Below are 16,226 nucleotides of genomic sequence, written 5' to 3'. Positions count from 1 at the left end.
AAAAAAAAGTATTTGCAAATCATCGTATTCTGTTTTATGTTTTACACAACATCCCAACTTCATTGGAATTGGGGTTGTGTGTGTGTGTGTGTATGTGTGTGTGTGTGTATATATATATACACACACACACTCACTGGCCACTTTATTAGGTACAGTTGCATGTTAACACAAATTGCTAATCAGCCAATCACATGGCCGCAACTCAATGCATTTAGGCATGTAGAGGTTGTCAAGACAACTTGCTGAAGTGCAAACCGAGCATCAGAACGGGGAAGAAAGGTGATTTAAGTGACTTTGAACGTGGCAGGGTTGATGTGAGAGGTCAGAGGAGAAGGGGCAGACTGGTTCGAAATGATAGAGAGGCAACAGTAACTCAAATATCCAACCAGAAACTCTGAGGAATGTTTCCAACACCTTGTTGAAAGTATGCCTTGAAGAATTAAGGCAGTTCTGAAGGCAAAGTCCAACCTTTTACTAGTGTACCTTATAAAGTGGCCAGTGAGTGTATATATATATATATATATATATATATATATATATATATATATATATATATATATATATATACATTCTTAGTTTATGTTTTAATGTACTCAATGCCATTTAAGATGAGTGTAAATACTGGAATAAATGAAATTGAATGTAAATTATAGTATAAAAGTTGGCATTTAACTCAGGTGCCATGTCATCCACATACAAGTTGTTGCTTGTAGAGAGAGGTTTCTAAATTCAGCCAATGAAATGCATGCTTAATTGAGTGTAAACGCAGAGACTGGCTTTCCACTTTTGCCCCCGAGGTACTCTTTGGTAGCAGTGTGTTTTGGGTCATTGTCTGGTTTGTGATTTCAGGGACTGTTGTTTAGAGTCCAGGCTGATTTGAGCATCAACTACATTGTTTTCACAAGCTCATTAGTGCCCACAGGTAAGGGCAACAAGGCCTGCTTTTAAATGATAAAAATGGGTGTTCTACAGTGATGAATTATGGTTCTGACTGAACAATATTTGTCCTAGTTACTGCAGTAGAACTCTGTAACAATGTCCTAAAGACAGATGGGTTGGATCCAGATTCATGTAAGTGTGGAAGAAAAACCTGCTTATGATCCAAAGTATTTGAACTCATTTATGAAACACGTTGACAGGAGCATATATGGGCACTAGTCGAACTAACTCATGTGTCAGGATAAATTCTCAAGTGTATAAAAGCACCTTCACTGATCAGTTGAGCCAAATGACTCAAAACCCATTAGACAGCACTTCACTTTGCAACACAATAGTGACCTAAAACATACTGCTAAAGCAATTATGGAGTTTTATAGAGCCAGAAAGCAGAAGATTCCTGACTGGCCAAGTCACTTTGCTGATCTGGACATTGCACTTACACGTTTTACTTACTTACTTTCACTTAGTGAAGACAAGCAAGCAAATAAGGAAATGAAAACAGGGACTGATAATGGCTGCATTACAAGCCCGAGAGAGTATCACTAGCAGTGTGGTAATTTATCACAGATTTCAGGCAGTCATTAAACCACTCATGTCTAAGAGATAAAGGAAAATGTCACAGAATGCGTTCTGATTGGTCTAAAGTGATTCAGTTTTGAATGAACGTAAACAGTAGGGATGAGTGATATGGCAAAAAGTATCATATCAGAATAGACATAGATGTAGATGTAGATCCTGTAATAGACATCAAGCACACTAGTTACTCTTTAGTGACAAAACATACACATTCTGCGTTAATAGCCGTTGGACATGGTAAATGAATAGTGACATGCTACACTGACCTTCTGTGGCACAGAAAAATGGCCACTGCTTTTTTTCCTTGGTTTATCAACTGCACTGACCTGTAATCCGCCCGATCTGAGGATAGCAAACATGCACTGAGACGTGTTGAAGGCATGCCGCCAGTTATGGTAGGCCACATTCTTCCGGTAGTTCTTCTTCACACTTAAAATCCACTGACACAGGTTCTAAAAGCAGTAAAAAGTAACAGATAAGAACCAGCTGAAAACATGTAGAAAAGAAAAGAGAAGGAGAGAACCCAGAAAGAATACAATTAACAAAAATGGTTGCAGCAAATCTTTCATCATCTGCACATCCTTGATGGAAAAAGGCCAATTAAATTTGCTGGGTCTTAGAATTCAATTGTAAACCAGGAAAATTGATAATCAAATTATTTATTTAATCAATCGTCTGCTTTTCTTATCTCTGCAGGACAGTGAGGGTAAGCTAACCAAAATAACACCAGTGTGCAACAATGGGACTGCCCTTTTTACCATTACCCTACGTATTTAGCATCAATTAAACAGCAGTTCATTCAAATGCAATATAAGCAACAGTAAATAATTTTCAAGCAAACAAGTAGTCATGGAGGGGGTGAACAATGGAAACACAATGCAATATGTATTTTGGTTACAAAGAGCTGCCTTGTGCCTTTTGAAAAGCAGAAGTGCAACTACTAGCAGAAAATCTAAACCCTTGTTTAGGAGGACAGATTCATTAACATGGTGACCAGCTGAGATTGGCACTAAGGCTTAGAAAAAACAGATGTGGAAACCCACAGTAAAAGTCAGCTGATGACTCATCTGGCCATATCTGGATTCTTCCACTCAGATCTATGTAAATTCTAATGAGCTTTTGTCACAAGTTGACTGAAACCATGGCATATAAACAATACTGTTTCGGTCTAAGTCAGAGGTTTAGACTGAGCTCTCTGGTCAGCTTTAGGCCCCTGTGTTTCTATAAGCATCTACCACATTAGAGTGTCTCCTTTTGAGAATGAGTGACCTTTAACCTTCAAACACTGTTTTGGAGCTTTTCTTTGTTTGAAATATACTGCCATAACTTCAGAAACTGTTTAGACTCTCAATGCATTAACCTTGTTACTGTTTCTGTGACACAGTACGGACACAATTTGTTAGATGTATCAGTTACTGATTGCGAAGTACATCAGAATGGTATGGCAGTGCCATCAAACTAATGTTCAGTCGCTGAAATGTGAATCTGAAGGGAAGAGAAATCAACAGTAAAAGTAATCTGGCAGGGACATGATGTCACAAGGAGAACATGTGGAGACAACCATGAGAAACTTTGGTCTAAACATGAGTGGGAATGTAGACTTATTAGGGTGAAAACAAACTGAGTGTGAAATTTCTAAACCAATCCAACGGCTCATGAAGGCCAGAGCTTTAAGTGGACGATGGTTCGCTCGTCAACACTCTCTCATGGACAACAAGCCTGTCGTCGGTTTGTTGATTTTCTAAGTGAAACACATATCAACAATCACTGTTTATCTGCTGAATTCAATAAATTGGGGAAAAAAACAAAGTATAGCCTGTGCAAAAGTTATGGCAACTTTTATATGTTATGTTTTATTTTTGTCCAGTATGTTTAATCTTAGCAAATAAATAGAAACTGTGAAGAAAAAAAAATATGTTCACTATTTCTTGTGAGGAAAAGACAGTTTCACTAGCTAATGATAATGTTTCACTGGCTAGCTTGTTTTGCTTGTGTTATCAGTTGTACTCTGGGTGTTAAAAGAGCACTAGTTGAGAGGAATGGAGGATTTTGGGGGAAGTCCCCTCTATGGACTGTCTCTCTTGGCATCAAGGGCCATAAAAGGAGCTTGTTCAGGAGAGGCAGGCAGACAGTGACCTGCAGTGGTTTTCACTGTAACTATATTCAGTTTTAGAGGGGGTGTACCCTTGTTAACAGTGGATTTCAACATTAGCACCAATTTTTAACAAATTAAAAATTCCCCTGATGTGTATTCTCATTATAAGATCATGTATGAATAAAAGCAACTAAACTGTAATGTTCCATTGGAACAGGTCTAGTTAATCTTGCATGAACAGTCAGGCGGTTATTTTGTAAATGTTAATATTTTTATTGCCTTATTCTCCTAATAAATTAAATAATCTGCTTTGCCATCCATGGTAAACCATTTTAGTGTACAACTTAAACCCAGTTACTCAATAGATATTATTAGTTCCAAAAACAATTTATCTAAATAGTTTAGCCTCTGTCTTTCAAATATGGTCAGTTATATGATGTTTTGATTTAACAGTAATTACAATTTCGTCCAACAAAACATGAACAATATCATACTATATACTGATACAAAAACACAAGCCTTTTAAACTCCTTTTAAAAACTTTGAAGTAGAATAGACACAAATAATCCACTTCATACCAAACAGGCAGAACAGGTATGCTTCTCACAACAAATTTCAATACCCCAAAAAATGTCAACAAGTCAGAAATGTGTGCAGTTTTTGCATCAGTTGGCATGTCTAAAACACTGCATCATTACCCTGGCTCTCAGCGGGTGGTCAGTCACCAGTCGTTAAGATGTGTGTGATTGATCTGGACGCTATGCCAAGGTGGCCAGAGAGCGCCTGCTTTCACTCACTCAGCCCGGAGTAAGTGCTGCCTAAGAAATCAATAAAAAGCCTGTCTTTGTGTCCCATCTGTGGGCTGTCTCTCCTGGCATCACGGGCCATAAAAGGAGCTTGTTCAGGCGAGCCAAGCAGACATTGAACTGCAGTGGTTTCCACTGTAACTATAGTCAGATGGGCAAAACCATCGACTTCATCAGGCAATTACAGGGCAAATTAAAGGAGAAAGTCTAAGACTGTTTTTAGATTTAGTAAGGACATACTGTCATTAGTCCAGTTCGGTTATTTTGCATCACTGACACTGCAGTAGTTGAATGGCATTGATTAATGTTGTAAAACAATGAATACATTTGTTTGTGCTCATAATGCTTGGCATGGATAACCCAGATAACGTGATATTGATACGTGCAATCATATCTAACTGACTATCTATGCTCTGTCCACAGATACTTTCTTTCATAGCAACTGTTGCCAGTAAAATTGCCAGCTTTACAAAACACTCCTTAACTATTAATCTGCCGCCATGCTAACATTAATTCAATTGTACAACAAAAACCTAAATTTGAAAATTCAAGCAAAAAGCTGGCTTTGTAGTTTTAATTCTGGTAGCATTTTTGATCAGGTGATTTAAGCTATCAAAATATCCTACATAGAAACATCCTACCTCCTAAACATATGATATGGCAGGACATTCTGACCATGCAGCACTCATGACAACACCACGAGGCTGCCCTGAAGATGCAGGTGCACCAGCCACTTTGCTAAAGCAAACATTCTTGTTTCATGATGTTCTCTTATTACCCTCTTTACACGCAGCTACTGCTTTACATACGTTGGATTTAGCTTTTTCATTTGCATTAAATGGAGTAAAGTGAGCCTGCAGGTTTGAACATCTCACCCTTTCAGCCATGACCAGAGAGCACTGAATGATGCTTAACATTTGAAATGGCAAAGGAAAACAGAGACATGCGTTGATCCAAACGTGCACCAATCACATGAAAATTCCAGCTATGTAGAAAATTATCATTACATAAATACTGATAGCAGCACTGTTTGTCCAGGATAAATAACCCTATTGATATTTCGGTACTGACCAGCCAGGAACCAGTACCAATATAGTACTGGTTCTCAATACTCATCTCTATTCCTAATTGAGCAAAGTGACATGTACCTTGTACTTCATCTGAAAGTTCTGCACAAGCTTGAGATCCACAAACATGCGGATAGTTGCCTGGGTGGTCTCAGCATCTGACAGGTCAAAGTCACTGAAGCTGAACTCTTGTAGTCTCAGAGACTGAGCGGAGGGAATAGTGGCTGCCTTTTGACAAAGAGACAAGAATGTAAGGGTCAACACATTCATGTATGCTTTTAAGGAATAATACATATTAAAATGAACATTTAGGGCTTTGTGATGCTACCACAACACAAACTCATGTGGGATTTGCTTTCCTATTACACACACACACAATCACTACATAAACAGACTATAAACCTCCAGCACCAGGGATCTCTGTCTGTCAGGCATTAATAATCAATGAGCTGTGATCAGCATAGTTTGAGGTGCACAGGATGAGCATTTAGCTGTGCTCGGCTTGTCTGTCTAACTGAGAGCAGGGGCTTTCATGGCTATAAATCCTATGTGTGCCGCACTCGCTCTCCCTGGTCTTGCAGCCTATTTATCATCCCTCAGGCCTCAAATTACACAGTAAGCAGACAAGCAGAACAAAGACATTTTTCAGAATTCAACATGAAATCTGTGTTGTGAGTAATATACAGTTTAGACAGTATACTGTATTCAAAATATAATTATAAATGCACCACTACCTATTCTTTTACATTGCTGATTTACATAAATGAACTAATGCTGACAAGCTAAAGGGCAATACCATCAACTTTTCAAAAGTGCTCCATAATTTGGTCTAAGATGTAAACAAAGCCATGCAGAGTTTGTTTTGTGTGGCAAAATAGAACTTTTTGACACTATTTTACCTTTATTAGCATTAAATATAAAAATCCAGAAAAGTGTAGGTTCACTGGTGGTGTTGGACAGTAAATAAAATTGCAATATTTGCATTGCTAACATTGTGACTCCTGGTTCCTATCAACACCACGAAGCGTCTCTGAAAACTGCTCTGAATGACTTTGATTACATCTTAACCACTTAACCGATTATGCAAAAATTTTTGAAAAATGGATGGAATTCCCCTTTAAACATGACTGCAACTCCTTTAAAGAAGGACTTTCTTTCCTTATTAATGTGCATGACTGACAGTTCATTCTAGTTGCTTTTCTAGTTGCCCAAATGAGACCATGAAATTTAAAAACAATGCACTCTCCTGTTTTCTCTGCTATGTTAAAACAGAGAGGGATTTTTTCTGGCATAATGTTGATCTGAAATCTTGGCAGAGTGGCATGGGACTTTCAACTGGCTGATTACTCTCGCTAATTAGAGCCTTCCAAAGCAGCACCTGAGAGAACAGCTCACTATTAGAAAGCACAAAGGGCCGATGTACTGAGATTTCTGCACCAGTTTCAGGCTCAAATTAAACACATTCTGCCCATGTGTTATTTTCAAAAGTGGCACACAAGCCTAAACATGCAGTTTATGTGAGATGCTTGGAAAGTCACATCATGTGGAAGGGTCTTTGCAGAAAAGTGTGGCTGTTCACATATCCTGCACAATTTTACATTTTGAGCAACTAGCTGGTTTTGCAAGTCTACTTTTTAAAGGCATATCTCTTACATTTTTCTTGCATTTAAATGATTTCCCTTCACATGACCATTTTCTAACCCGTCTTTATCTCTAAGAATGACATAGGCCGTTTTTTGTTACCGTGCCATCAAGACAGCATGTTGTTTGGATACTTCCTTTAATAATTGCTGCAGCCATAGCAAACAGATGGATGCATGAATCTCCAACAGAAGCTGAAAGTACAGTCGTATGCAAAAGTCTGGCTGCCCCTGGTCAAAACACGTTTTGTTGATTTTCTAAAGGAAAGCAAGTTAACACCATCTCTACAGAGAACACTGCACGTTTTAATGCAATATCACTGTTTATTTGCTGAAATACATTACGGTTTCATAATTTGTATATGTATTAATTTGGGAGTAGAATTGAAACCCATATAAAATGTTTCAGCAGAGAAAAAATTTTCATTTTCTCTTTGTATCAAACGTGTTGAAGGCTCTACCATTTGACTGTCCCTTCTGAACCCTGCATCTCACGAGTGTACAGTGAGCCACCTGCTATGAGCAGACAGGAGTGCTATGCACTTCTTTTCAGATGCATGGTGAGCAGATACTGCAAGAACAAGGCAAATTCAGCACGGCTCCTGCATTCATATGAACATCTGTTCCAGAGCCTTTTGCTTCAAAATCTTGCCCAACTTCAAATAGGGCTTTTTCTAATAACTAGCTAACTGTCTCATTGTAGCAATTATCAGTGTATTGTTTCTGTGAAGTATTAATGATGATGTTTAGGGGATTGTGGGACAAGAAGAGATGAAGTAATAAAGTGTAATTTACCGCAGTTACCTGGAGCGCCCGCGTCTCCTCCTCCGCAGCGGAGGCATGATAAGAGAGAACCTGAAGACCACACAAACAAATACACAAAGAGGCACACAAATGAAAAGATGGATGTTTCCTCCTTAACTGACTTGGGGTTTAGTATATATTAAAAGGGATATCTGGTTATATTAGTAGTGCCAAAGACGTGTGTTAACGTGGTAAATTATTAACGCCGCTTAAGCTCTGTTTTTATTAACACTGTTAACACATTTTCCTACTTTGACCCTTTGAACCAGCTGCAGTTCCAGCTGCTCATGTACTCTATGTTGCTATGACTCCACAACTGTAGCCGACTCAATCAAATACAGTTTGTAAAAGGCAAGTTCTATTGAATCTCTTAATAAAACCAAAGATATTTCCAGCTACTGCAGTGCCATAAGCTTATAGCCGAAGGAAGTCTTGTGTACGCAAAACACAGAGCTGATTCCAGCAATATCAGTAATACCCAGAGAATGTCTTCAGCAGACTACACTGGCCAGTGCTAATGGACTGCAGGGGCCGTATACATATTTTGTATTGCACATATTCACCATGGTGGCTGACCTGTAGCAAATAGAGTGGGTAAGTTTTATGCTGACCACATACTTGCTGGTTTTGCTGTCCGAGGTGTCCTTTCCTTATGATTTTCCATATAATTTAAGTTTTTTGTAATAAACAATTAAACATATTTTTGAACCATGGAATTCAGTCATTTTTTGAGCATCATATATATTGCAAAACTCCCTCACTCAGAAGCTTTGTTTGTTTCGGCAAGTATCACTATAGACAGATAGATCGACGAGCCACAAACTAAAATAAGCAAAAGCAAAAGTGGAACTCTTCACGAGTGAGAGTGCTACAATCACAGAAGTGCAGGAACATGCAGCCACTGATACTCTCACTGGATGTCGGTGATGACTTGAAAACAGTGTTAACTCTGGAAATCATGTCATTTTCATTTTCAGGTTCATTTGAAGCCCATGTTAACATAGTGACAATAATATAATTGAATTACAGAAGGTAATAAATTCATTCTTATGAAGCTTATTTTGTCCATTCATATAGCTGTTACAAAATGTGCTGTTTTTAAGTGGAACAAATCTTTTTTTAGGGTCCAATTCGGGCAAATACGACAAATGTGACTAATCATGACTAACTACACAAAGCAATCACAACCTATTATTTAAATGGTTTGAGCTCAAGAAGCTCACTGAGTTCATTTTGATAATTAGCCAAAGAGTTGACTCAGGCTACTATAAAAATGTTCACTTTTTTATTTAAATTTCTACCTGTAATTCTAAATCACATAATCCAGCATACACTGTCATACAGCATACAAATGCACCTGCTGCTTTTTGATCACAGCATGTTGGTTTGTCTTGCCTGGCAATTTCAGTCTGACAAAATTGTCAAGGCGGAAATAACCCAGTTTCCACCGCTCGCCGTCCTTTGAGGCTAACCCTGTCATATTTTTTTTTCACACTGCTGTCACAGGAAACATTAGTGACACAGAAACACTGAGAGAAGAGGGGTGTGAATGAGGAACTGTGACGGAGAGGGAGAAAGCTTGAAGTGAGTCGCTGCCATTCTGTCAGCTGCAGAAGAGTGCCTGTCACAGCAGCACCTCTGACTGTGACAGCTCCAGAATGGAGAGATCAGAGGAAGAGGGAGGGATCTAGCCTTGTCTTTGAATTGGAGTCGGTGAGTAGAGTCAGATTAGTGCACAGCAGGAGGATGCAGTCATCCTTGTGAAATGAAATGCTTGCACTGAATAAACATATTTTTTTATTTACTTGATCCAAATGCAACACCATTTCCATATAAGTGACTTTTCATTTCTAGAAAATGTGACATTTTACGTTGTGTGAGCATTTAACTTCATGAGTAAACAGTCCAAAATTACTGGGAATTGTAATTGTACTGGGAAATGCTGGATGAGGCATGAGAGTTTGGAAGTCCATTTATCAGAACTCAAAATTAAACTTAGACAGGAAGTAGATCAAACCTGAGGACCAAAAACAGGACTAGGAAGAAACAAGGAAAACCAAAACAATACAGACAGTGCAAGCAGCACCAGCTCTAGCCTTTTGAAGGCCCTAAGCAGATTTTTTTGGGAGGCCCCCCACTCCTGCTAGCTGATATACTTTAAAATCAGAGGCTAAGTAGCAACTACTAATGACCACCACAAACTGTGTAAAATATATACCTTTATAACTGGTTAATTTGTGTATTGCTGATGACTGAATTCTCATTCAGAGTTACATTACAGATAATAATGTCAGCATTCCTGATCCAGGAGTCTGTCTAAAGAACAGGATGACTCCTGTCTTATCCAGAAAACTCTGAGCTTAGTTGGATCTAACTGTGGTGGATGTGGCAAAAGTATTGCTCTTTACTGTTAAAATGCTTTACTTTCTACATATTTAGATAGTATTATTTATCTTTCTTTATTTGCCAACCCCTCCTTATGTTTCACATTATTGGCTTTTCCTCATAAACGTTATGCTTCCACATGAATTAATCACAGTCTGACTATCTAAACCTGGATTAATCACAAGCCGACTACCTAAACCTGGATTAATCACAGGCTGACTATCTAAACCTGGATTAATGACAGTCTGACTATCTAAATCTGATTAAATCACAGTCTAAATATCTAAACCAGGATTACTCACAGGAGTACAGTGAGTTGTTAACTGCTGTTAATAAAATAAACCTACACCTTTAAGATTTTTCACCTTTCTTTCTTTTTTCCTCTCTGTTTTTTGGCATCAAATGCATGCTATTTTTTCAGACATGATTAACAAGTTGCTTTTTTGCCCCTCACTCAAGCATCTTAGACAACATTTTGATACAGTAATAACCCAGAAGTTGTTAGAGAGCCCTCTAAGGACAGTTGGGCCCTAAGCAGCTGCTTTTGTCACTAGTTACATAGAGCTGGCACTGACTAAGTGATAAAAGCAAACAAAAGCACAACCAAAATAACAACACAAATAATAATAATAATAATAATAATAAACCTGTTTGTGTTGATGTAAAATATTTAATTCACATGGAAATGTTGAGCACATTTGACTCAAATAAATTAAATACATAACTTTGCCAGTGTGTTTCTGTGGTAATCTCCTTTAAACATTGTTGGTTTCATTGTTTGTTTGTTTTTTTCACTTTTTCCTCAAAAGTGATTTAAAAAACTAGATAATTCTACTGACCTCAAGTGTGACTTCCTGTTTGGCCATGGCCCTCTCCACAGTCTCATACATCTGAGTGTTCTGGATGCCCAGTCCACAAAAGATGGCAAAAGCCTCCAGAAACTGCTCATCATTCCGATTAAAGGCCTTTATCTCACCTGTGGCTTCATCCATCTTGTTGACCAACTGGCAAACACCTTCATGACAAAAGAAAATCAAATAGTTTGTTATCTTTTGTGGTAAAAGTGTTGTCTTTAGCTAGAAGGCATAGTAAATCAAGTTAATCTATCCAGTCTAACTTATTTAAGCAAACTAAATGATGTGCTATAAAACTAATGTGATGTGAAGTACTGCTTGAATAAACTGTTCTCCAGAAAAGGCAGCAACAGTTTCTCTGTAACAGTTATTTATTGCTTGTGAGCCTCTCTTAACAGAACACGTTCTATGTCCACAAATGTCAGTCAGTCTAGTTATTCAGCTTATCATCTAAAAGCAGAAAATTATATGTGGTTAATATGATAATAACAAACAAAGCGCACAGAGGACACCTATGGCTTTGTACCCAAGGAATTGGAAATTCCAAGTAAATGGAAGTCACTGGCTAAAATATTCAAATGTATTCACAGGTTTTATGGAAGAGCCTGTATTGCTGCATCCTAACTCACTGTTCTGTCAAGACCAAGCAGGGAGGAAATCATTTTCGTTTGGCCCCACCAGTGGATGGTACTGCCTGTGTCGCTGGCTAATGATATCCCTCAAACATGCATGAGAAACAATGTGGATCATTGAAGGTATTTGTGCTCTATCATCTATGTGAAGATCAAGGTCAGGTTCAGGCAGCGGAGAACATGGCGCTCCATCAAGTACTGCAGGTCAGATTTTTATAGGATGTATTGTGCATTATTGAGTAATATCACCCATAACATAAGTTAGATAAGGTGTTATTAATAATGTAGAAATTATTAGGTTATTATGTAGGTAAATGTCTAACCAGAAAACTGCAGCAGCTGTATAAAAGTTATTCCTCTGAAATGATTAAAAAAAAAAAAAAAACAGACATACCGATAACTTTATCCTTTTTCCCATTCCTGATCGGTGTGCATAGCAAACTCTTCACATGGTAGTTTCGGGAGTCTGGATTCTCACTCTGAGAAGACAAAAAAGCACATCCTGTGAGCTAAAGAGGGACAAGAAAGGTGAAGATCTTGTACTAATTGAAATGCAACCCCGTTTCCCAAAAAGTTGGGATGCAGTGCAAAATGTAAATAAACAGCATGCAATGATGTGTAAATCACTAAAACCTTATTTTTAATCGAAAATAGTACAATAGTACAAAGACAACATTTCAAGTGTTTCAACTGAAAAATGTAATTGTTTGTTGAAAATGATATGCCCATTTTAAATGTAATGCCAGAAAGACATTAAAAAAATGTTGGGACAGGGCAGCAATGGATTGGCATTGTAATGCTAAAAAACACCTGGTGGTTAATTGACAAAAGGCACTTAACATGACTGAGTGTAAAACGAGCATCCCAGAGAGGCTGAGACTTTCAGAAGTAAACATGGAAAGGGGTTCATCACTCTGTGAAAGACTGTGTAGGCAAATAGGGCAACAATTCAAGAATAATGTTTCTCAATGTAAAACAGCAAAGATCTTTTGGATTTCATCATCTATGGTACATAATACAAGTTAAAATTTTACCATGCAAAGAAGAAACCGTGTATAAACGCTGCTGTCTTCTCTGGACCTGAGCTCATTTAAAATGGAAAAGTGTTCTGTGGCCAAATCAAATTGTGAAAGTCTTTTTGGAAATTATGGACACTATGTCCTCCAGGCTAAAGATCATCCTGCTTGTTATTGGCATACAGTTCACAAGCCAGCATCTGTGATGGTGTGGGGGTGCATCAGTGCACATGGTATGGGTGACATGCACATCTGTGACGGCACCATTAATGTGATTGATTTAGACAGGCTTTGGCAACATATGCTGCCATCCAGGCAATGTCTATTTGTGGGAGGCCTTGCTTATTTCAGAAAGACAATGCTAAACCAGCAGGGCTCCATAGTAGAAGGTTAAGGGTGCTAAAGTGACCTGCCTGCAGTCTAGACCTGTCACCCATTGAAAACATTGGCCACTTTATGAAATTAAAAATACAAAATGAGCATATATTTTATCATAAAACAATACCATCTCTCAGTTTCAAGATTTGATACGTGTCTTTGTTTATTTTTGCATTCTGTTTTATTTACATTTTGTACAGCATTCCAACTTTTTTGGAAATGGGGCTGTGGAATCACTGAGAATGTCTGGACAAAAGTAGCTAATAGCTAACAGTGTCCGTGTCGAATTGCCAACATCTGATCGAAGTCTTATATAAACATAAATACATAAAAACAAAAAGTTGTTGCAGCATAGGTTCTACAACTCTTGTTGAATTGAATTACTGTTCTATAGGTCAAGTGATCTTATGTTAAACTCACATAATGTCTAAAACATAAAAAAAGACAAACCACCAACCAATGACACACAGACCACCTCTCACTGAGGGTGTAATCATACACATTTTAAAGTTTGATGTCATTTTCCAATCGGTGGTCAATTTTCAATATTTCATGTGATAAAAATGTCTTGATTTTACATAGCCCTACTGATAAACCACCGGTTGATTCAGCTGAGATAAATAAAAGTCCCTAAAACTGTTTCCACTGTACATTCAGCAAATTAGAGGCCCTCAGAAGAGACTGAGGGGAAAATCAATTATGCAGTTTTCCATTTCAGTGCTGTTTTTAAAGTCAGCATGAATCAGAAATAAAAATGTCTTTTCCTTCTGTGCTGTGACACATTTCTGACTGAAACACTGTATCGGGGAGGATCTCTGAGCATTTTTACTTGATGATAGGTGGGGTGCTGGAAGGGGGAGATGAAACATGGTCTTATGGGCAAATATAAATATAATTTTCCACACCTGGTGGTGTACAGTGACATAATGAACACAACATTTCAGAAGCAGCCAGAAGTCACTACACTTAAATCAAAGATTATAAGAAAACATGAACCATGCCTAATATGACCAGGGACATGAACTTAGAAGGTAAAAAAGTTCTTGATTTCAGATTGACTGTAATGTTAATTTATTAGATTTTTAAATATTGTTCTTATGCTACCTGTACATAATAAACAAATGTTGAATTCTTGTTATTATGCAAAACAGTTTACATAGATTTATTTGTTGAGATAGCCCAGGATATCCTCCAGCTCCCCCCGTGACCCAGAAGGATAAGCGGCTTAGAAAATGTATATGTGTGTGTGTGTATTTGTTAAGATATTCAAATACTATTCATTACAAAAATAATATATTTGAATAGCAAATAAGGTTAAATGTCAATTTCAATATCAATGTCAATAACAATAATAATAATAATAATAATAATCCCTAGCAAGCATCCATATTTTCACACAAAGCATCTCCAAGCAGAGCATGTGTACAGTCATATGCAAAAGTTTGAACATCCCTGGTAAAATTACATGTTTAAAAATAAGTTATCACATCCTTTACAGTGAACACCTTTAAATACTGCATGTTAACACATGAAAAAAAAAACAAATATCATTTTATATTTCATTTTCTTTCCCATTATGTTAATTTCAGCAAATAAACAGTAATTGAGTATTAAAATGTGCAGAAGTGTGTTCTCTGTTCACACATTTTCACTTATATTACCAACAGAACATGCAATTTTACTAGGGGTGCCCAAACGTTTGCATATGACTGTAAATTCAAAGGCAAAAAAAAGCATCTCTGAGAACTTTCTGTGGGAAAATTCTTCATCTCAGAATGGGATTGCCCTTTGGTTTAAGGGATTTCTGAGGAAAAGTGGTGTGCAAGCTCACAGTCCAAGGAAATCGCTGGTCCTTGGTGACATCAGGAATGTTGAGCGGCTCCATGGTATTCTTCACATATTGGGCGTACATGTAGTTAATCTTGCTCACATCACCGTCCCTGTAGAGTCACAAAGAAAACTGCTAAGATTCAAACTACAGCAACTATCATACAACCCAGAGGAGAACAAAGGACTTCAGAATGGGCTCTTCTGAACTCTTCACAAGTTACTGTACTGAATTGGCTACAGTGTTCAGCAAAAATAAACTACTAACAACACAATTTGAAAGACTTCTCATACTAGGATACATGATAAGGTTTGATTACAGAAAAACAAAATTCAAAAAATGAATAAATAAGCAGGCACTACACTACAGCAGCCAAGAGCAACCAGCAATATGTTTTCTTGTTATGCTACTGGAATTCTTTCCCTGAAGCATTCCAATCAGAAACACAGGCTGCTCTCAAAAAGACTTACGATCTGAAGAAACATTCCTAGTCCTCTAATTGGGAACATCCTTAAAACAAACATTCACTGAAAGGAAGCAGCCCAGAAACCATTCTACGTTCTTTCACTCAGGTGAAGCTCTTTAGGGTTCTTACATACAAAAATGTTTGAGGAGGTTCCACTGGCTCTTGAAAAGGTGATATCTATCATTACTTATCTCAGCAAGCGCAGACACTCTTTGAATACAACCCAAAGCTATGAGTAAAAAATGTCCAGTAGATCATAAAGCCTTGTCTAGCATCCTGAAGTTTGCTTTCTATTTAGCAGATACCTCAGAGTGCAACAAATTATCCTACTTCAAATTGAAGTGGCTATGTGTACACAAATGGACCCAATTCACTTATATAAGTATGTAAACATAATAAAAATGGATTTAACAGCAAATAGCCACTCTGTAAAAGAATGAGACAAAACGAAAGAAAACAGCAATGAATGTTCACCAAATATTTGAGCCGGTTTTAATGCTTCCCTCAAGAGCTTGCGCAAAACTCTACTGTCTTTCTCTAACTTTATCTCTCTTTCTCTCTCTCTGGCACTATTTTTCTACCCAATAGTCTGCATCAACAAACAGTGATTATGATGAGAATTTTTCCTGAATATTTCCTGAAGTATGTTGTTTGTGCTTTTTCATGCTGTGAGACCTAAAATCCTTACATTGTTTTTCCACATGGTGGATCACTAGCCACATGTGTGAGTAATATAACTG

The 16,226-nt window shown here is 37.6% G+C and overlaps 1 protein-coding gene across 4 annotated transcripts in view; it reads right to left on the bottom strand.

The window, feature by feature from the left end:
- pde5ab (phosphodiesterase 5A, cGMP-specific, b) overlaps positions 1 to 16,226 on the bottom strand; it is a 64,371-nt gene that overhangs the window by 8,673 nt on the left and 39,472 nt on the right. For 3 of the 4 annotated variants that reach the window (XM_017712480.2, XM_017712477.2, XM_037531274.1), the window contains 6 exons: positions 15,024 to 15,132; positions 12,193 to 12,277; positions 11,152 to 11,327; positions 7,919 to 7,978; positions 5,565 to 5,711; positions 1,842 to 1,967 (listed from right to left, as the gene is read on the bottom strand). In XM_017712480.2, coding sequence (XP_017567969.1) covers positions 1,842 to 1,967; positions 5,565 to 5,711; positions 7,919 to 7,978; positions 11,152 to 11,327; positions 12,193 to 12,277; positions 15,024 to 15,132 — 703 coding nt within the window. The remainder of the gene's footprint in view (positions 1 to 1,841; positions 1,968 to 5,564; positions 5,712 to 7,918; positions 7,979 to 11,151; positions 11,328 to 12,192; positions 12,278 to 15,023; positions 15,133 to 16,226) is intronic. The other variant, XM_017712479.2, reaches the window with a different exon arrangement.

The sequence above is a fragment of the Pygocentrus nattereri genome, chromosome 2 (genome assembly GCF_015220715.1).
Source record: "Pygocentrus nattereri isolate fPygNat1 chromosome 2, fPygNat1.pri, whole genome shotgun sequence".
In the NCBI taxonomy this organism is placed as follows: Eukaryota; Metazoa; Chordata; class Actinopteri; order Characiformes; family Serrasalmidae; genus Pygocentrus; species Pygocentrus nattereri.
The sequence above is the reverse complement of the archived record's forward strand: the minus strand, read 5'-3'. Positions and strand labels throughout refer to the sequence as shown.